The sequence below is a fragment of the Oncorhynchus mykiss genome, chromosome 10 (assembly GCF_057628025.1).
Source record: "Oncorhynchus mykiss isolate SJ-2025 chromosome 10, ASM5762802v1, whole genome shotgun sequence".
NCBI classification, from domain to species: Eukaryota; Metazoa; Chordata; class Actinopteri; order Salmoniformes; family Salmonidae; genus Oncorhynchus; species Oncorhynchus mykiss.
Window position 1 is genome coordinate 47,158,947 of NC_143031.1, and position 21,480 is coordinate 47,180,426.

The 21,480-nt window shown below is 43.5% G+C and overlaps 1 protein-coding gene and 1 long non-coding RNA gene across 2 annotated transcripts in view; one reads left to right on the forward strand and one right to left on the reverse strand.

The window, feature by feature from the left end:
* The window catches only part of LOC110534108 (ADP/ATP translocase 2), a 28,413-nt gene extending 7,263 nt beyond the window's left edge, over positions 1 to 21,150 (reverse strand). Inside the window, exon 1 of the mRNA XM_021618782.3 lies at positions 20,931 to 21,150. Coding sequence (XP_021474457.1) covers positions 20,931 to 21,041 — 111 coding nt within the window. The 5' untranslated portion in view covers positions 21,042 to 21,150. The remainder of the gene's footprint in view (positions 1 to 20,930) is intronic.
* Positions 16,967 to 20,241, forward strand: LOC149980040 (uncharacterized). The gene is made up of 2 exons (XR_016483765.1): positions 16,967 to 17,186; positions 19,502 to 20,241. It is a non-coding gene; the product is annotated as an uncharacterized LOC149980040 (long non-coding RNA).
* Positions 21,151 to 21,480: the final 330 nt, after the last annotated feature.

Genomic DNA, 21,480 nt, shown 5'->3' on the forward strand with positions numbered 1-21,480 from the left:
AACACTGAGTGGCTGCTGCCAACATACTGACTCAACTCTAGCCACTTTAATAATGGAAAAAATGATGTAATAAATGTATCACTAGCCACTTTAAACAATGCCACTAATGTTTACATGCCCTACATTACTCATCTCATATGTATATACTGTACTCTATACCATCTACTGCATCTTGCCTATGCCGTTCGGCCATCACACATTCATATATTGTTATGTACATATTCTTATTCATTCCTTTACACTTGTGTGTGTATAAGGTAGTTTTTGTGAAATTGTTAGGTTAGATTACTTGTTAGATATTACTGCATGGTCAAAACTAGAAGCAGAAGCATTTCGCTACACTCGCATTAACATCTGCTAACCATGTGTATGTGATTTGATTTGATTTGATCAAGAGAACATACCTGGTCCTCTACTGCCTCTGATCTGGTGGACTCACTAAACACAAATGCTTAATTTGAAAAATATGTCTGAGTGTTGCAGTGTGCCCCTGGCTATCTGTAAAAAAAAATGTAAATACAAAAACTGTGCTGTCTGGTTTGCTTAATATAAGTAATTTGAAATGATTTATACTTTTAATTTTGATACTTAAGTATATTTAAAACCAAATAATTTTAGACTTTTACTCAAGCAGTCCTTTACTGGGTGACTTTCACTTTTACTTGAGTCATTTTCTATTAAGGTCTCTTTACTCAAGTATGATAATTGAGTACTTTATCTCTGTTGATTTCACCTGACTGGGTATACGCATATGCATCCGTTGGTCACATTTACCTTAAAATAAAGGTAGGGGTATAGATCAGAAAACCAGTCCGTATCTGGTGAGACCACCATTTGCCTCATGCGGGGTTTCCAGGTCTAGCAAACATTTCTAGCCCAATGACCTCTGAAAACACACCCACAAGGCCTGAAAACTAGCCCAAAAAGAGTTTTTGCAGCAAGAGAGGAGTTGCTACATTTATCCAATAAACATTTTTTCCATAACGTTATTGGGTGAATAAACACATCAATTTTAACAAAGTAGGCTAAGAAGCTAAATTCGGTTTTCCATCAAAATAATAATTATTGGGAGTTTAAGAATGTCGCAAGAGAAAATAGAAATCGCCTGAAAACTCTCCAGATAATTATCTATCAATAGATGTTGAGTTAACTTGTTTTGACTGCTATGACTAAGCAATAAGACTAGAGCAGGTGTGGTATATTGCCAATATACCACGGCTAAGGGCTGTTCTTAGGATATAGCCCTTAGCCATGGTATATATGTGACCCGATTCAGAAAACTAGGCATATGTCGCAAGTCACGACTTCACAGGAGCTGTGAACGTAGTTTCTTGGCAGGAATGCCTTCTCGAACATGTGAACTGTCATGTGCCTTAATATCAAACTTCTTTGCCATCTGTAAATACGAATAAAATTGTTAAAATTACGAGCCTGGTTGGTTTAGCCACAGAAAAAGAGAGCAACCTTCCCGCTAGCCAAGATTGGCTGAGATAATGAGTGGGCTGGACATGCCGAGAGATGAGTTTGGATTGGTCTACCATATAGCACGCGTCTGTCTATTGGAGCTGGTCAGTATGTTTAGGTAATCGTGTCGAACGCGGCTTTTAACAAAAAACATGTATCGCGTAGTAAACCTAATGTCAAGTTAAAGTGTACTGTTAGCTAGCTAACATTATGTGTATGCTCTCCACTTTCTGGAGGACCAGGCTTTGAAATCAGTGGAATTCGAGTATGATAGCTAAGGAGATGGGGAAAACACCAGTCCGGATTACATCGTCAAACTAAGGCAACCATGCATGGCATCAGACAGGAGACGCGTCCAACCATGATGTATACTGGTAAGATATTCAGATATGACATGTTTCTAATTTTGACAGAAAGTTGTTTCATTTCAAGTGTACTGTTAGCTAGCTAACGTTAGCTGGGTGGGTTGCTATCTAACGTTATGTGTATGATCTTATTCTTTGTATCTCAGACACATTAGTTATAGCCATAGAACCTGGTTGGTTAGCTACCTGCAGATTCATGCAGGGTAGTAACGTCATGAGTTGTGATTATGGTCCATTGTTTAGCTAGCTACATGTCTTAACAAAAGACTCCACTCTCATTTTGACAAAGTATTTTCACTTCAAGTTAAAGTGTACTGTTAGCTAGCTAGCTAACGTTTTTTATAATTATTTTTAATATAACATTTCAAATTACAATACAACCGGGGATGGTAGGGGACGCCATGTGTGACTGACGTGTTTTCCGTTTGCTCCCGTGGTATTCTTAAAGTTTATGTGAATTCTGCAGCAGAACCGTATTTATTTTCAAATATTCATTTGGTGATCCCTTTCCGTAAAAAACAAGACTACTTTGCTTCCGAATGTCAGCATGTCGACCAAACATAAGGCCAAGAGCATGACTTTGAGAAAACCCGGCCTACAAGACCCGCTCTCATCACCGCCCTCTCCTGAGTCTGAGGGCCCGGGGACGCACACTTTACCCGGGGGCGCGGCTTGGCCTGGCGGCGCTGAAATGAACATTCTCGAGGCCATCAAACTACTACGCTCTGAGATAGTTGAAATGAAAACACAGGTGGTTGCTACGATTGAGGCCAGAATACAGGAGGTTTCTGATACTTTAAAAGCATTTAACCATCCTGCGGAACGAGACTGTGCCGGCAATTACATTACTCAAAACAACAACTGCGTCACACACTACAACGATTGCAGCACTGGAGGCCTCCGCTACTAATGTCTCCGATTTAACTACATCCCTGGAGACTGAAGTTAAACGCCTAGCTGCGGATTTGAAAAAGGTGAGGGAGAGCTGTGTGAGTTTAGAGGGATTCTCTCGCCGCAATAATCTGAGACTTGTATCAGTCCCAGAGTCCGCGTAAATGCATCGCGCCACGGATTTCGTTTCAGGGCTGTTGAAGGATGTTCTTGCCTTAGATGAAAAGCCCCTGATTGATCGAGCCCACCGGTCGCTGCGCCCAAAGCCCCGGGATGGGGAGAGGCCCCGTGACATAATTCTTCGAGTGCACTTTTTTCATGAGAAGATGGAGATCCTCCGACGAGCCCGCAATACCACTCTGAGCTTTCAAGGACAGAGCTTTTCCATTTACCAGGACTACTCCCCCACTGTTTCCAGGCAGCGCGCAGCTTTCGGACAGGCCAAACGAGTACTTCGGGACCATCCAAGTGTGAAGTATGGACTGCGATTCCCGGCCCGTTTATGGATATCTCATGAGGGTAAAGACCACACATTTGAATCTCCGGATGAGGCTATGGCTCACATTCAACGTCACATCAAGAAGTCTTGAATATGCTCACAGTTCAGCAACTGTTGCTTGCGAACTGTGGATTGTAAGTACCCCACTTGTGGTACAATTATGTTTAGATATAACAGGCTAGTCTTGTATAGTTGGTGAAACTATTCAGGCTTATTTGATGTGATCTAATGTTTTGATTATCTAGTGTGCGTGCCTTATCTCGCTCACCTATTTAGTTTGTTTACACATTTTCTCAGTGACTCAAAATAGTTTTGGTTATTTGTTTACTGCATCCGTTTGCATTGACCCAGTAAACAGTAAATGTCTCCCGAGGATACACGGTTTCTGGGGCCTCACTTTAATTTTAAAAGTTTTGAGCGTCATTTATGCCCAGAAAACGTTTTTTGGTATTGGTTGTAAAGCTGTCTCAGCTTCACCTAGACTACTATTATAATTACTATTATTTTTGATTGTCTAACTACGATTTCCTTACTTCAAATTAGATTTTTGGCTGAGAGCCTTTATACATTTTATTTATTTTCTCTCTCAATGCCTGTTATAAGACGGGGAATACAATTATATACATCTACAAGTGGTGCTTTTGTCATTCCGTTTGCACAAGGGATTCGCCTTTTTTTTATGTGAAAAAATACATACAAATCTTTATTTTTGCTGCTTGATCCACTAACAAAACGCGACTTTAAAGAGCGGGACTGTGGGTTTAGGTTTAAGACCGCACTCTCACAGACATACTGTGCGAAGAGAACATGTTCTATTTAGGCTTGTACCTCGTTTGGGGAGGTATTGTCTGGGATGGGGGGAGGGGGTGGGGGGGCAGGTTGAATTGTTCAGTTCTAATGTTGTCATTCTGTCTTTTTAGTTTTTTTTTTTTTTTTTTTCCTGTACTTTTTCCAAACATTTACCACCGTACATTATTACTCTGAGACAAGTTATTCTGGGGGTTTTGGGCGCTCATTGCTTTTCCATTCTATGCTCTAATGACAGGGTTGAATAATGGGAATGCCCAGAGGGGCCGAAATAATACGATCAAGTACATTTCTTGGAATACCAAAGGGGTTAATTAACAACCCGGTGAAGCGTAAGAGGGTGTTGACACACTTAAAGGGTTTGAATGCAAATATTGCATTTCTACTAGAGACTCACTTGAGGACTGGTGAGCATTTTAGGATGCGTAAGGACTGGGTTGGTCAAGTGTTCCACTCAAACTTTCATAGTAAATCAAGAGGTGCTGCTATTCTGGTTGATAAAGCTACTCCCTTTGTAGCTTCTGAGGTTATTGCTGATCCTAAGGGACGATACGTCATAGTAACTGGTGAACTGTTTTCTACCCCTCTTGTTTTGGCTAGTGTTTATGCTCCCAATTGGGATGACACAAGTGTCATTTCTTTCTTTCTGTCTGCTATTCCCAATTTAGATTCTCATTTGTTGATTTTAGGGAGGGATTTCAACTGTAAAATGTCCCCAGTTCTGGACAAGTCCTCACAAACAAATACAGGCCCATCTAAATGTGCCCTACTTATTCAATCCTTTCTTCAGAAATATGCTATGCTTGAGGCCTGGCGTTTCCTACATCCTACAGATAGACAGTATTCCTTTTATTCTCATGTTCATCAAACATACTCCCAGATTGATTGCTTCTTTTTGGACAAAAAACTTCTGCCTAACCTTCGGCAGTGTACTTACGAGAGTATTGTTATCTCTGACCATTCACCATTAGTGCTTGAACTAGAGTTTCCCCAGCGACCTCCTAGGTGTTATCAATGGCGTCTCAACCCCATTTTACTCTCAGATAAGGAGTTTGTCAACATTTCTTCTGAAATTACCTTATTCCTAGAAACTAATTCAACACCAGGTATGTCCTGCTCTACCATATGGGAGTCTCTCAAAGCATACCTACGTGGCCAAATTATTTCTTATACAGCCAACCAAAACAGAGTTCGCTCCCAGCGACTTCGGGACCTGAGCGAGTCCATAGCCACATTGGATGAGAAGTATGCTACGGATCCTTCCTCTGATCTGCATAAAGAGCGCCAACTACTCCAATCTGAATTTGATGAGCTTTCTACCAGGCAAGCTGAACAGTTACTCTTGCGAGCTCGATACAAAGTCTATGAACAAGGCGACAAGGCCAGTAAACTCCTTGCACATCAGATCTGTAAATCTGAGGCCTCACGGCTAATCCCACAAATAAGGACCCCGTCTGGTGCCACCACAGTTATACATAAAGAGATCAATGATCAATTTAAACAATTTTACTCTGTGCTATACACCTCTGAATCCCCTCAAGACCCTTTGCTGATTGACTCCTTCTTTAATGGCTTGAATATGCCTTCAATTGATACAGACTCCCATGACTATCTAGAAGAAGAATTTACGCTTGAGGAGATTGCAACAGCAGTGTCCGCAATGAAAAGTGGTAAATCACCGGGTCCGGACGGTTTTCCAACCAAATTTTACAGGACGTTTTCTGGTCTGCTTTGCCCATTCTTCAATTGCCCATGCCTCAATACTTCAAAGCTGCCGCCTAGTCTTTATTAGGCTTCAATTTCATTACTACTAAAGAAAAACAAAGACCCCCTGGAATGTGGATCCTATCGCCCAATCTCGCTTTTAAACTGTGATTACAAAATCCTAGCTAAGCTTTTAGCCATCCATATGGAAGGCTTGCTGCACCAAGTAATACACTCTGACCAGACTGGCTTTGTGAGAAATAGGCATTTATTTTTCAATATTAGGCGCCTTATGAATATACTTTACTCCCCAGCGTCGGAGGACCCGGAGGTGGTGGTCTCACTTGATGCCGAAAAAGCGTTTGACCGCGTTGAGTGGGATTACCTAACAGCTGCCCTTTATAGATTTGGCTTTGGCCCCAAATTCATTGCGTGGATAAAGATTCTTTATTTTTCCCCCATGGCTTCGGTATGGACTAATAACTTGTCCTCTGACTATTTTCCCTTGCACCGCGGATCCAGACAGGGTTGCCCACTCTCCCCCTTGTTGTTTGCTTTGGCAATCGAGCCTCTCGCCATTGCACTACGCTCTAATGATGCCATTCAAGGCATAATCAGGGCAGGCTGGGAGCAGAAAGTCTCGCTATATGCTGACGACCTCCTTTTGTTTATCTCCAATCCCGATACCTCATTGCCACGTGCCCTATCTGTTCTTAAAAAGTTTGGATCAATCTCAGGGTACAAGCTGAATCTAGGCAAGAGTGAGCTTTTTCCGGTAAACAAGGCTGCTTTAAAGTGCTCTTTCACAAGTTCTCAGTTTAGGATTGTCCAGGATCAATTCACTTACTTGGGAGTAAAAGTGACAAGGAAATATTCAAATTTGTTTCAGGAAAACTTTGTTGCTCTAGCAGACAGATTGAAACAATCTTTTACTTTTTGGAATTCGCTACCTCTTTCACTTATTGGAAGGATTAATGTCATTAAAATGAATGTGTTGCCCAAATTTTTATATTTATTTCAATGTTTACCCATTTTTATTCCAAAATCTTTTTTTATTTCACTGGATCAAACATTCATGCATTTTATTTGGGATGGCAAGGTACCACGGATTGGTAGAAAACATTTACAGAAGCCTAGGTCATTGGGGGATTTAGCTCTACCAAATTTTCAGACATACTACTGGGCTGCAAATTTTAGAGCCGTTCTGTACTGGCTGCAGACTGATCCTACTGGCCCTAGACCACTCTGGGTCCAGATGGAGTCTGAATCGTGTAAACCTGCAGCACTTTCCTCTGTGCTGTGCTCGTCTCTCCCAGTGTCCCTAGGCAAAAGGTGTGCCAACCCAATTGTAAAGCAGTCTCTTAAAATTTGGAATCAGTTCCGTTTAGCCTTTAGCCTCCGAGGCTTTTCTCTATCAGGCCCAATCAATCAGAACATTTTATTTCCTCCATCTTTGAATGATGGGGCTTTTGGCATTTGGCACTCACTAGGCCTTTCCTCGCTAGCCCAATTATTCTTTGATGGTACATTTGCCTCTTTTTCTCAGCTGCAGGAAAAGTTCAATCTCCCCCAATTCCACTTTTTCCGCTATCTCCAGACTAGAAACTTTGTCAGGGCTAACACACCTGGATTTCCCAATAGGCCTGCGAATACAGCTATAGAGAGCTGAACAAGCTTCCTAGGGGCGCAATTTCAGATGTATATGCAATCATTCATGACTTACAGAACCCTTCTTTGGTGCCTTTAAAGAATCGATGGGAAAAGGATTTGGGGGAGGAACTTGGGGAAGACGCCTGGGAATCTGTGCTGCACAGGGTGCACTCGTCCTCTTTTAGCACTAGACACAGCCTCATTCAATTCAAGGTGGTTCACCGTATCCACTGGTCGGGGGCCAAACTTGGAAGAATATTCTCTGATTTTGATCCTACCTGTGTCAGATGTAAGGTGGAACCAGCCACACTGTTGCATATGTTTTGGGGCTGTCATAAACTGTCAGGTTTCTGGGAATTAATATTTAAATGTTTCTCTGATATATATGACACTGTTATAGATCCGTCTCCCCTTACAGCCCTTTTTGGAGTACTGCCCATGGGTACCCCCCTATCAAGAATCCAGTCGGACACTGTTGCTTATACAACTCTTTTAGCTAGACGGCTAATACTACAGAACTGGAAGATGGCAGCTCCCCCATCTTATAAATATTGGGCGAGGGATGTGTTGTGCTCTCTGAAACTAGAAAAAATTCAATTCAATTCACGTGGGAACCCCAAACTGTTAGATGAGGCTTGGGCTCCATTCCGGTCTTACTTTAAACAGTCCATCCTCTGATGGCATTTCAATTAATACTAAAATAAGTCTGTGACTTAAGGGTTGGAGGAGTTTCTCTCTGTGTTTTTGCTGGGGGGGGGGCATTAAGGTCCATGTGCTTATTGATTGTGGTCCGCAGATGCCTTGTTCATCTTGCCCAGGCAGAGACTGAAGTGTGAGCTTGTTTTTCCCAGTTATTTTTACATTTTGTTCACGCCTACATGAATAATATTTTTTTATTTTTTTATTTTAAAGCATTGTAAACTTTTTTTTTGTCCAGTGGATGGTCGGTCTGTGGCCATGACTCTCTGTGAGTGGTTGCATTTCTCCACCCTTATCCCTTGACTGTTTACAGGAACAATGGTGAGGTGTTTGCCCTGTCCCTGTACTATAGATTGCCCTTTAACCTCTGTAGCCTTCTGCCCGGTGTTTAACTTGTCTAAATAAAGTATGGTATCTTTAAAGCAATTTTTTTATTTGTATTTTTATTTGTTTTTTTTTTCTAGTTGAGTATATTATTTATATTGCTTTGTCTTGTCTGTGTGTGTGTGTATGTTCAAAACTTAATAAACAGAGTTAAAAAAATAAAAATAATAATTACAATACAACCATAAGACATGTATATATTTTTTTCTGAATAAACATAAAATAACATTAAAAGTAAATTAAAAAAGATAAAAGGCAGGAGTTACAGTTGTATAAACTTGATAGAGTTGTAAGAATTCAGTGTTTTTTTGTTGTTATTGACTAATTCTAGAGATTTTATAGTGTGTATAAAATTGACCATGGATCGTTGCCGGAGGAACCGGACCGTGGATCATCGCTGGAGGCTCTGGACTGCTGACCGCCGCTGGAGGCTCTGGACTGCAGACCATCCCTGGAGACTCTGGACTGCAGACCATCGCCGGAGACTCTGGACTGCAGACCATCGCCGGAGACTCTGGACTGCAGACCATCGCCGGAGACTCTGGACTGCAGACCGTCTCAGGAGGTTCCGGACTGTGGATCGTCGTTGGAGGTTCCGGACTGTGGATCGTCGGAGGTTCTGGACTGTGGACCGTCGTTCGAGGTTCCATACTGTGGACTGTCTCAGGAGGTTCCGGCCTGTGGACCATCACTGCAGGTTTCGTGCCGTGGATCATCACTGGAGGCTTCGGGCAATGGATCATCACTGGAGGCTTCGGGCCATGGATCATCACTGGAGGCTTCGGGCCATGGATCATCACTGCAGGCTTCGGGCCATGGATCATCACTGGAGGCTTCGGGCCATGGATCATCACTGCAGGCTTCCGGCCATGGATCATCACTGCAGGCTTCGGGCCACGGATCACCTCAGGAGGCCGGGTGCGTAGAGCTGGCACAGGACACACCGGGCTGGAGAGATGCACTGGAGACCTGGTGCGTAGAGCTGGCACAGGGTTTACCAGGCTGGGGAGACACACTGGAGGCCTGGTGCGTAGAGCTGGCACAGGGCTTAACAGGCTGGGGAGACGCACTGGAAGCCTGGTGCGTAGAGCTGGCACAGGGATTACCAGGCTGGGCAGACGCACAGGAGACCGGGTGTGTGGAGCTGGCCCAGGATATACTGGGCCATGGAGACGCACCGGAAGTCTGGCATGCAGAGCCGGCACAACCCGTCCTGGCTGGATGCTCACCCTAGACCCGGCAAATGCGGGGCACTGGCGCAGGATATCCTGGGCCGAGGAGGCGCACTGCAGACCAGGAGCGTTGAGCCGGCACAACCCGTCCTGGCTGGATGCTCACTTTAGCACGGCAAGTGCGGGGAGCTGACACCGAGCGCACCGGGCTGGGAATCCGCACTGGAGACACAGTGCGTATCAATGCATAACATGGTGCCTGAACGGTCACACGTTGGCTCTGGTCTGAAACCTGGCTCAGCCAACCACCCAGTGTGACCCCACACTCGCTTTAGGGAGCATTGCCGCTCGTGCTTGCGTCTTGGTTGCGTCCCCCGGAGTCGTCGTTGATCTTCCTTCGCTGCCTCCGCTTGCTTCCATGACGGGGTCTTGTCCCCTGCCATAATCTCCTCCCCGGTCCAGCTCGTCTTCCAAGTTGGCGCACGCTGCTTGGTCTTTTTGTGGTGGGATCTTCTGTTACATGAGAAGGAGACCAAGGTGCAGCATTGTAGGCATACATTATACTTTTATTTTAAATGACACCAAAAAACAACAAAATGCACAACGAACGTAAAGCTATATGCAGTGCAGAAAGCAACCACACACAAACACTCACAGAAAATAAATAATTACCCACCAACACAGGTGGGAAAAAGGCTGCCTAAGTATGATCCCCAATCAGAGACAACGATAGACAGCTGCATCTGATTGGGAACCATACCAGGCCAAACAACGAAATAAGAACTAGATTGCCCACCCAAATCACACTCCGACTTAACCAAATAGAGAAATAAAAAGGCTCTCTAAGGTCAGGGCGTGAAACTAGGATAGATCTTGTTCTTGGAGTGAAAAAGTTATCTTATGAATGTATTATTACATTTCTTATCTAGTTTTCTTATTCCGGTCACAACTTGCAGACTTGTTTACGTGTTGCTGTGCGTTTTGTTGCCAACCTATTTTGCTACCTGACAACTTTACGGTTTTTACTTTTTAATTACCGTTTATATTTTTCACTCTGGACGCTTTAACGGGACATGTTTCGTCAGGACCTCCAACAGCCGAAGCTAAGTACTAAGATTAACATGATGCCTTCTAATTGCAGTCGCTGTACTCATAATATACAGGAGAACGATCACCTTACGGCGAGGATAGCTGTGCTACAAGCCCAGCTTCAGACGCAATCGTTAGGCAAGGGTAATTTCAGTGTAGGAAAGGATGAAACAGCGTCTGTGCCACCAGTAAGTACAGATAGTAACGTTAGTATAAATCCCCTCGCACGGTCCCCGCAGCCGGACAACTTTCTCACGGTTTCTGGAAGGAAATGCTGTAGGAATGCTCAACCGGTGTCGCTCATTCAGCCGACAGAAACTTTCATCCGGTTTTCCCCATTAAGCAGCGAGTCGGAGTCAGAGGCCTCTTGTCTCTACTCCTCCCGTTACTGGGTCTGAGACGCCGAAGCTTCCCACCATTAGCTCTGACAAATTGAAAACTCTAGTCATTGGCGACTCCATTACCCGCAGTATTAGACTTAAAACGAATCATCCAGCGATCATACACTGTTTACCAGGGGGCAGGGCTACCGACGTTAAGGCTAATCTGAAGATGGTGCTGGCTAAAGCTAAAACTGCCGAGTGTAGAGAGTATAGAGATATTGTTATCCACGTCGGCACCAACGATGTTAGGATGAAACAGTCAGAGATCACCAAGCGCAACATAGCTTCAGCGTGTAAATCCGCTAGAAAGATGTGTCGGCATCGAGTAATTGTCTCTGGCCCCCTCCCAGTTAGGGGGAGTGATGAGCTCTACAGCAGAGTCTCACAACTCAATCGCTGGTTGAAAACTGTTTTCTGCCCCTCCCTAAAGATAGAATTTGTAGATAATTGGCCCTCTTTCTGGGACTCACCCACAAACAGGACCAAGCCTGACCTGCTGAGGAGTGACGGACTCCATCCTACCTGGACGGGTGCTCTCATCTTATCTACCAACATAGACAGGGCTCTAACTCCTCTAGCTCCACAATGAAATAGGGTGCAGGCCAGGCAGCAGGCTGTTAGCCAGCCTGCCAGCATAGTGGAGTCTGCCACTAGCACAGTCAGTGTAGTCAGCTCAGCTATCACCATTGAGACCGTGTCTGTGCCTCGACCTAGGTTGGGCAAAACTAAACATGGCGGTGTTCGCCTTAGCAATCTCACTAGGATAAAGACCTCCTCCATTCCTGTCATTATTGAAAGAAATCATGATACCTCACATCTCAAAATAGGGCTACTTAATGTTAGATCCCTTACTTCAAAGGCAATTATAGTCAATGAACTAATCACTGATCATAATCTTGATGTGATTGGCCTCACTGAAACATGGCTTAAGCCTGATGAATTTACTGTGTTAAATGAGGCCTCACCTCCTGGCTACACTAGTGACCATATCCCCCGTGCATCCCGCAAAGGCGGAGGTGTTGCTAACATTTACGATAGCAAATTTCAATTTACAAAATAAAAAATGACGTTTTCGTCTTTTGAGCTTCTAGTCATGAAATCTATGCAGCCTACTCAATCACTTTTTATAGCTACTGTTTACAGGCCTCCTGGGCCATATACAGCGTTCCTCATTGAGTTCCCTGAATTCCTATCGGACCTTGTAATCATAGCAGATAATATTCTAATCTTTGGTGACTTTAATATTCACATGGAAAAGTCCACAGACCCACTCCAAAAGGCTTTCGGAGCCATCATCGACTCAGTGGGTTTTGTCCAACATGTCTCTGGACCCACTCACTGTCACAGTCATACTCTGCACCTAGTTTTGTTGTGGATCTTAATGTTTTTCCTCATAATCCTGGACTATCGGACCACCATTTTATTACGTTTGCAATTGCAACAAATAATCTGCTCAGACCCCAACCAAGGAACATCAAAAGTCGTGCTATAAATTCACAGACAACACAAAGATTCCTTGATGTCCTTCCAGATTCCCTCTGTCTACCCAAGGACGCCAGAGGACAAAAATCAGTTAACCACCTAACTGAGGAACTCAATTTAACCTTGCGCAATACCCTTGATGCAGTTGCACCCCTAAAAACTAAAAACATTTCTCATAAGAAACTAGCTCCCGGGTACACAGAAAATACCAGAGCTCTGAAGCAAGCTTCCAGAAAATTGGAACGGAAATGGCGCCACACCAAACTGGAAGTCTTCCGACTAGCTTGGAAAGACAGTACTGTGCAGTACCGAAGAGCCCTTACTGCTGCTCGATCATCCTATTTTTCTAACTTAATTGAGGAAAATAAGAACAACCCAAAATTCCTTTTTGATACTGTCGCAAAGCTAACTAAAAAGCAGCATTCCCCAAGAAAGGATGGCTTTCACTTCAGCAGTGATAAATTCATGAACTTCTTTGAGGAAAAGATCATGATTATTAGAAAGCAAATTACGGACTCCTCTTTAAATCTGCATATTCCTTCAAAGCTCAGTTGTCCTGAGTCTGCACAACTCTGCCAGGACCTAGGATCAAGAGAGACGCTCAAGTGTTTTAGTACTATATCTCTTGACACAATGATGAAAATAATCATGGCCTCTAAACCTTCAAGCTGCATACTGGACCCTATTCCAACTAAACTACTGAAAGAGCTGCTTCCTGTGCTTGGCCCTCCTATGTTGAACATAATAAACGGCTCTCTATCCACCGGATGTGTACCAAACTCACTAAAGCCTCTCTTGAAAAAGCCAAACCTTGACCCAGAAAATATAAAAAAACTATCGGCCTATATCGAGTCTTCCATTCCTCTCAAAAATTTTAGAAAAGGCTGTTGCGCAGCAACTCACTGCCTTCCTGAAGACAAACAATGTATACGAAATGCTTCAGTCTGGTTTTAGACCAGACTGTGAAGGTGGTAAATTACCTTTTAATGGCATCAGACCGAGGCTCTGCATCTGTCCTCGTGCTCCTAGACCTTAGTGCTGCTTTTGATACCATCGATCACCACATTATTTTGGAGAGATTGGAAACCCAAATTGGTCTACACGGACAAGTTCTGGCCTGGTTTAGATCTTATCTGTCAGAAAGATATCAGTTTGTCTCTGTGAATGGTTTGTCCTCGGTGTTTCTCAAGGTTCCGTTTTAGGACCACTATTGTTTTCACTATATATTTTACCTCTTGGGGATGTCATTCGAAAACATAATGTTAACTTTCACTGCTATGCGGATGACACACAGCTGTACATTTCAATGAAACATGGTGAAGCCCCAAAATTGCCCTCGCTATCAGCATGTGTTTCAGACATAAGGAAGTGGATGGCTGCAAACTTTCTACTTTTAAACTCGGACAAAACAGAGATGCTTGTTCTAGGTCCCAAGAAACAAAGAGATCTTCTGTTGAATCTGACAATTAATCTTAATTGTTGTACAGTCGTCTCAAATAAAACTGAAGGACCTCGGCGTTACTCTGGACCCTGATCTCTCTTTTGAAGAACATATCAAGACCATTTCAAGGACAGCTTTTTTCCATCTACGTAACATTGCAAAAATCAGAAACTTTCTGTCCAAAAATGATGCAGAAAAATGTATCCATGCTTTTGTCACTTCTAGGTTAGACTACTGCAATGCTCTACTTTCCGGCAACCCGGATAAAGCACTAAATAAACTTCAGTTAGTGCTAAATACGGCTGCTAGAATCCTGACTAGAACCCCAAAAAAGTATCATATTACTCCAGTGCTAGCCTCCTTACACTGGCTTCCTGTCAAGGCAAGGGAAGATTTCAAGGTTTTACTGCTAACCTACAAAGCATTACATGGGCTTGCTCGTACCTATCTCTCTGATTTGGTCCTGCCGTACATACCTACATGTACGCTACGGTCACAAGACGCAGACCTCCTAATTGTCCCTAGAATTTCTAAGCAAACAGCTGGAGGCAGGGCTTTCTCCTATTGAGCTCCATTTTTATGGAACGGTCTGCCTACCCATGTAAGAGACACAAACTTGGTCTCAACCTTTAAGTCTTTACTGAAGACTCATCTCTTCAGTGAGTCATATGATTGAGTGTAGTCTGACCCAGGAGTGTGAAGGTGAACGGAATGGCTCTGGAGCAACGAACTGCCCTTGCTGTCTCTGCCTGGCCGGTTCACCTCTTTCCACTGGGATTCTCTGCCTCTAACCCTATTACAGGGGCAGGGTCACTGGCTTACTGGGGCTCTTTCATACCGTCCCTGGGAAGGGTGCGTCACCTGAGTGGGTTGAGTCACTGATGTCATCTTCCTGTCTGGGTTGGCGCCCCCCCTTGGGTTGTGCCGTGGCGGAGATCTTTGTGGTCTATACTCGGCCTTGTCTCAGGATGGTAAGTTGGTGGTTGAAGATATCCCTCTAGTGGTGTGGGGGCTGTGCTTTGGCAAAGTGGGTGGGGTTATATCCTTCCTGTTTCGCCCTGTCCGGGGGTGTCCACAGATGGGGCCACAGTGTCTCCTCGGATGGGGCCACAGTGTCTCCTGACCCCTCCTGTCTCAGCCTCCAGTATTTATGCAGCAGTAGTTTATGTGACGGGGGGCTAGGGTCAGTTTGTTATATCTGGAGTACTTCTCCTGTCTTATCCGGTGTCCTGTGTGAATTTAAGTGTGCTCTCTCTAATTCTCTCTTTCTTTCTTTCTCTCTCTTGGAGGACCTGAGCCCTAGGACCATGCCTCAGGACTACCTAACATGATGACTCCTTGCTGTCCCCAGTCCACCTGGCCGTGCTGCTGCTCCAGTTTCAACTGTTCTGCCTTATTATTATTGGACCATGCTGGTCATTTATGAACATTTGAACATCTTGGCCATGTTCTTTTATAATCTCCACCCGGCACAGCCAGAAGAGGACTGGACACCCCACATAGCCTGGTTCCTCTCTAGGTTTCTTCCTAGGTTTTGGCCTTTCTAGGGAGTTTTTCCTAGCCACCGTGCTTCTACATTGCTTGCTGCATTGCTTTTCTGTTTGGGGTTTTAGGCTGGGTTTCTGTACAGCACTTTTAGATATCAGCTGATGTACGAAGGGCTATATAAATTAATTTGATTGATTGATTGATGATGTCCATTCCTCTTTTTATTTTGTTTATTTATTTAACTAGGCAAGTCAGTTAAGAACACATTCTTATTTACAATGACGGCCTACTCTGGCCAAACCCGGACGATGCTGGGCCAATTGTGCGCCGCCCTATGGGACTCCCAATCACGGCCGGATGTGATACAGCATGGATTCGAACTGTAGTGACGCCTCTTGCACTGGCTCTTTGGGTCTTTGGTCGCCATGTCATTTTTTGAAATAAACAGCTAGTTTTTTAATGGTAACTGTTTTAAGGGTGGAGTTTAGGGCAGGGTGAGGAGTACTGAAAAGGTGTGACTCCAGATTATAATATGCCTTAAGTATACAGCAGATTGCCGATTGTCCTATGCTGTAACAACATACTGTAGCACCATGACCAGGTTCTCTATTCATTTAAGTGAGCAGATTATGGCTCTCAGGAGGAACGGAAAATTGCGTATCAATTCATAAATGATGTGCCATGAAATCGGTACATTGAAAATCTCTTCCCAACTATTTTGAAATCTATATGGCACAGCTATCATTTTTTTGGTCCTTAACTGGTATATATTTTCTTTTTCTTTTTTTAACTGGTATATATTTTTATTTATCACAATTTTCTTTAACCAATTTTGGTCTTTAATGCAGGGCCGACAGACAAGTTCCTTACCTTTCCCCCTTCCTCTTGATAAAGGTTCCAATTAATACATTTTTTAAAATCAATTAGTATATTTGAGTTTAACCACAATGTTTATTGTATTATTTGTTCTGTATTTTCTGGTGGATTAAACTGAAATTGCAACCAACTTTCTTTGGCTTGTTTAAAAAAATAACAATATTTTGGAGAGGATTTTGTTTTCAAATAACCAAAAGTGAGCGGTTGTAATCTGAATAAAGGGAAAAAGGCCATTCTTGAACATGGGGTGAGACATTGTCAACGACAATTTGTAAATAAAGACAGTTTGTTATTTAGAATTATTTATTTCTGTTTTTAGAGGGAGAGAAACCAAAAGCCCATCGTACCTATTTTTCGAAAACCGTCAGTCCACATGTCAAGTGTAATTCCCCCATATTTACCCAAGTTCTCTCTTATTTTGTTGTTGTCTGATGCAGGACTCCATTGCCAGAGAAGAGAGACTCTCAGACTGAAAACGCCTCCTTTAATTTATGAAAAGATAATCAATTTGTGCCACAGTTTAGACTACCGATAGATCAGCGTTCTAACTCCCCCTTCTGATAGTGTGGTGTAATGACAGAATGCCACCATCTACCACTAATGGTCGCGGCATAAGCTTGGAACTTTTAAAGGAAGAACCACTGTAGCATCTAACAATTGGATTTAATTATTTCCTGCACACCGCTTGATGATGCCAACAACTAATTTATTTTCAGAACCGTCCACTGACCACGGATATACCCTCCGACGTGGTAAAAGCGTAGCAAAACAGTCCCAGACACAAGTCGGCAAGTAAGTCACACGTGGGTTTTTACGAAAGATTGCCTCTCTCGAGCTGTTCTCACTCTTGGTGTGACGAATCATTCCTTTAGTAAACGTTATTACTGCAGTGGGTTTGTAACATGTGCAGCCCATCTGTGGTATTCATTCATTATTGGATGACGGGACGCAGTCATACCAGTCATTTCAGTTAGAAGAGTGCTCTTACACTCTGTGTATTATATATTATATATGCATACCGAGTATTGTAGCACGTTAATGTGCCTTTTCAGTGCATTTGGCCTGTCAAGAGAGTTGGTAAATATTAGTTGGTCAAGCCTAAGATGGCGCCGGAGCACGTTACGTTGGAAATTGTATTAGGTTCCACTCTTTCCGGGGTCCTTATAGGAATTAATCATATTCCATCCATTCAATCCTTCATAATGCCCTAGGCATTAATAGGTTAATACTTCCACCTAGTGGTGCTTTAGTTTTAGCCCTTTATATGTATTAACATGGTTATAGTGATGCCTTTATAGTTTACACAACCAGTCGAAAGTTTTAGAACACCTACTCATTCAAGGGTTTTTCTTAACTTTGACTATTTTCTACATTGTAGAATAATAGTGAAGACATCAAAACTATGAAATAACACATATGGAATCATGTAGTAACCAAAAAAGTAACCCGATATTTTATATTTGACATTCTTCAAATAGCCCCCCTTTGCCTTGATGACAGTTTTGCACACTATTGGCATTCTCTCCAGAGTCTGTACCAGAGTTGCAGTGATGGGACACGACTGTAACTACCAATTGGATATCATGAAATTGTGGAGAAAAAGGAGTAAAAACTACCACAAAACATTTAGAGGTGAAGAGGACGTAAGGAATCGAAGAAAGACAAATTGAGAAAGAGCTTATCCCTGAATCCCAAATCAACCCTAGCCCTTACACCATATACACTGAGCAGATTGGATAGGTGCAATATGGGGACAATTCAACTTGGTCTGGATCAAATCTAATTTTATTTGTCACGTGCCGAATACAACAGGCCTTACCATGAGATGCTTACTTCCAAGTCTTTAACCAACAATGCAGTTCTAGAAAGAGTTAAGAAAATATTTACTGAATAAACTAAAGTAAAAAATACAAATGAACACAATAAAATAACAATAATGGGGCTATATACAGGGTGTACCGGTACCGAGCCAATGTGCGGGGTACAGATTAGTCGAGGTAATTTGTACATGTAGGTAGTGGTAATATGACAATGTATAGATAATAAACCGTGAGTAGCAGCAGTGTAAAAACAAAGTGGGGGGGTGTCAATGTAAAAAGTCTGGGTGGCCATTTGATTAATTGTTCAGCAGTCTTATGGCTTGGGGGTAGAAGCTGTTAAGGAGCCTTTTGGACCTAGACTTGGCCCTCCGGTACCACTTGCCGTGCAGTAGCAGAGAGAACAGTCTATGACTTGGGTGACTGGAGTTTTTGAACATTTTTTGGGCCTTCCTCGGACACTGCCTAGTATATAGGTCCTGGATGGCAGGAAGCTTGGCCCCAGTGATGAACTGGGCCGTATGCACTACCCTCTGTAGCGCCTTACAGTCAGATGCTGAGCAGCTGCCATCAGGCGGTGATGGAACCGGTCAGGATGCTCTCGATGGTGAAGCTGTAGAACATTTTGAGCATCTGGGGATCCATGCCAAATCTTTGCAGTCTCCTGAGTGGGAACGGTGTTGTTGTGCCCTCTTCACAAGTTTCCTGGTGTGTTTGGACCATGATAGTTTGTTGGTAACATGAACACTAAGGAACTTGAAACTCTCGACCCGCTCCACTACAGCCACGTCAATGTTAATGGGGGCCTGTTCGGCCCTCCTTTTCCTGTAGTCAACGATAAGCTCCTTTGTCTTGCTCACATTGAGGATGAGGTCGTGGATGAACAGGGAGTACAGGAGGGGACTAAGCACGCACCCCTGATGTGCCCCAGTGTTGAGGATCAGCGTGGCAGATGTGTTGTTGCCTACCCTTACCACCTAGGGTCAGCCCGTCAGGAAGTCCAGGATCCAGTTGCAGAGGGAGGTGTTTAGTCCCAGTGATGAGCTTTGTGGGCACTATGGTGTGGAACGCTGAGCTGAAGTCAATGAACAGCATTCTCACATAGGTGTTCCTGTTCTCCAGACGAGCAAGGGCAGTGTGGAGTGCGATTGAGATTGCGTCATCTGTGCATCTGTTGGGGTAGTACACGAATTGGAGTGGGTCTAGGGTCTACCTGTAACCTGTGTGTTTTCTTTCTGCATCCTTCTATGCCCCTATATCTTTCCCTTTTATTCTGCTCTTGTTCTTCAGGATCTAGGGTTTCTGCCATGCTCTGAGACGTGTACCGTATCCCTTTCGGGGACCTGGATCCACCTGATGTCCTCCATGATCAACCACCCTCCAAGATCCCACTGTTCATTACATTATCTACAGCTACTGTTAATGTCATGTGGTTTCATCTAATCTGCTAAGGACCTGGGCTTGACATATCATCCTGGGCACAGTGAGATACACAGATGGACTACACTGCAAACACTCCAAGAGCAAATAGAACAGCTGTGCCTGGACTTTACCGTCTCCCTCTTCAAGTCCACCTTCTGAGACTGGCTGCCTGTGGAGGGAAAGTGACTGGCAGACCCACCTGTAGCATCCACCTCTTCTCTAAACCACACGCCAGCACGGAGAATAAAAATAAACACCCAAACCCTACTTCTGACAAGACTGCCCCCCTCTCATATGTACTTTTCTTCTTCTTCTTTTTAAATACATGATTTAACCATTATTTAACTAGGCAAGTCAGTTAAGAACTAATTCTTATTCACAATGAGGGCCTACCCAAGCCAAACCCGGACGACGCTGGGCCAATTGTGCGCAGCCCTATGGGACTCCCATTCACGGCCGGCTGTGATACAGCCAGGATTCATACTTCTGTTTCCTCAACTAAATGGCATTTGATTGTTTATGTGTTGATGTTAGCCTATACTCATGTATTTCATTCTACAACTGCCATGTGGGTATATTAATTAAAATTTAAGTAATTAAGTCCATGACACACTTGTTCCACAAAAAACAACTTTTTCATATTATAATCTTAAAATATTGGCAGGTAGTTTTTTTCCACAGGCTGTTCATTTAATTAATTGTTGTAAATCCCATTTGGTACGTGTGAGTTCAGCATTATTCACATGTCTGACCTGCGTTATATTCCACCACAAGTGTACTGCTGTATTACTGAGCTATGCCTATGCCATGTGGTGGAGTAAGAAAGGTAGGGGGAAATAATTACAATAGGACTAATAGCATACTTTAGTAAGACAAGGGAAGATGAAAAAAAAGCCAGAGGGGGCAGTGTACGACTTGAACTTATTTGCACATTAATTAATGTTAATAGCTTCATGGGAGCTCACTTCGCGATCTGAAAGGTGGGGGGGGGGGGGGGGGGGGGGCCTGGTGCCCAAAGCGAGACAGTCATGCGAGACTTCCTACCACTTTCCACACAGCAGGTGTATGGTGCATTTGGGACAAAAATTGGCATTCAGACATTTAATTGATTGTGAGGGACACATTCAACGTTACATCTGGCAAATAGAGTTCCTAGAGATTATACGTTTTTTTTGTGATCCGGCAATATTGTGGTAGGGTTATTTTCCGTCGCCATAACGATGCACAGCTCAGGGAGTCCAACCAATGCACATACTCCCGACGTTGTGTCTCAAATCTACTACGGAAACATAGCTACCTGAAGGAGAAGCTTGACTCTCTCGATGGGAGCAACCGCCGTTTCGGAGATGGCAGCGGAGATTCCACCAGCCAAGAAATCCTTTGCGAATGAAACTGCGGTCTCATTCATTGTGAGATGTTGGAAGATGACTTGCAGACGGAACTCCCAGATATCCCCTCTGCCCTCCAACAGCGGGTGGCAGGTATAACATACACCGACTTTCCTGGCACCACCTGTTAAAGGGGCAATCTGCAGTTGCTACATACATTTTTTATGACAGAATTGAATATGCACCCACTGATGCTTGAAGAATAACGTAGAAATGCCTCAATGAGCTGTCGTACCCCATCAGAACCCAAAATATAAGCTGTTTTTACTCCAATGTTTGTAAACAAAGTAAATGTAAACAAACACAATATAGCCTCAAAACATGGTTAGAGCTATCATGTTGATGTCATGGATGGTCAGGCCTTGCATCCATAGCTCTGTCTATACATTTGAGAGTGGTTACAGTTTTCCAGCCCCATCCCTCAGTTTTTTGTAGTTTTTTTTAACCGAAATAGGGGTG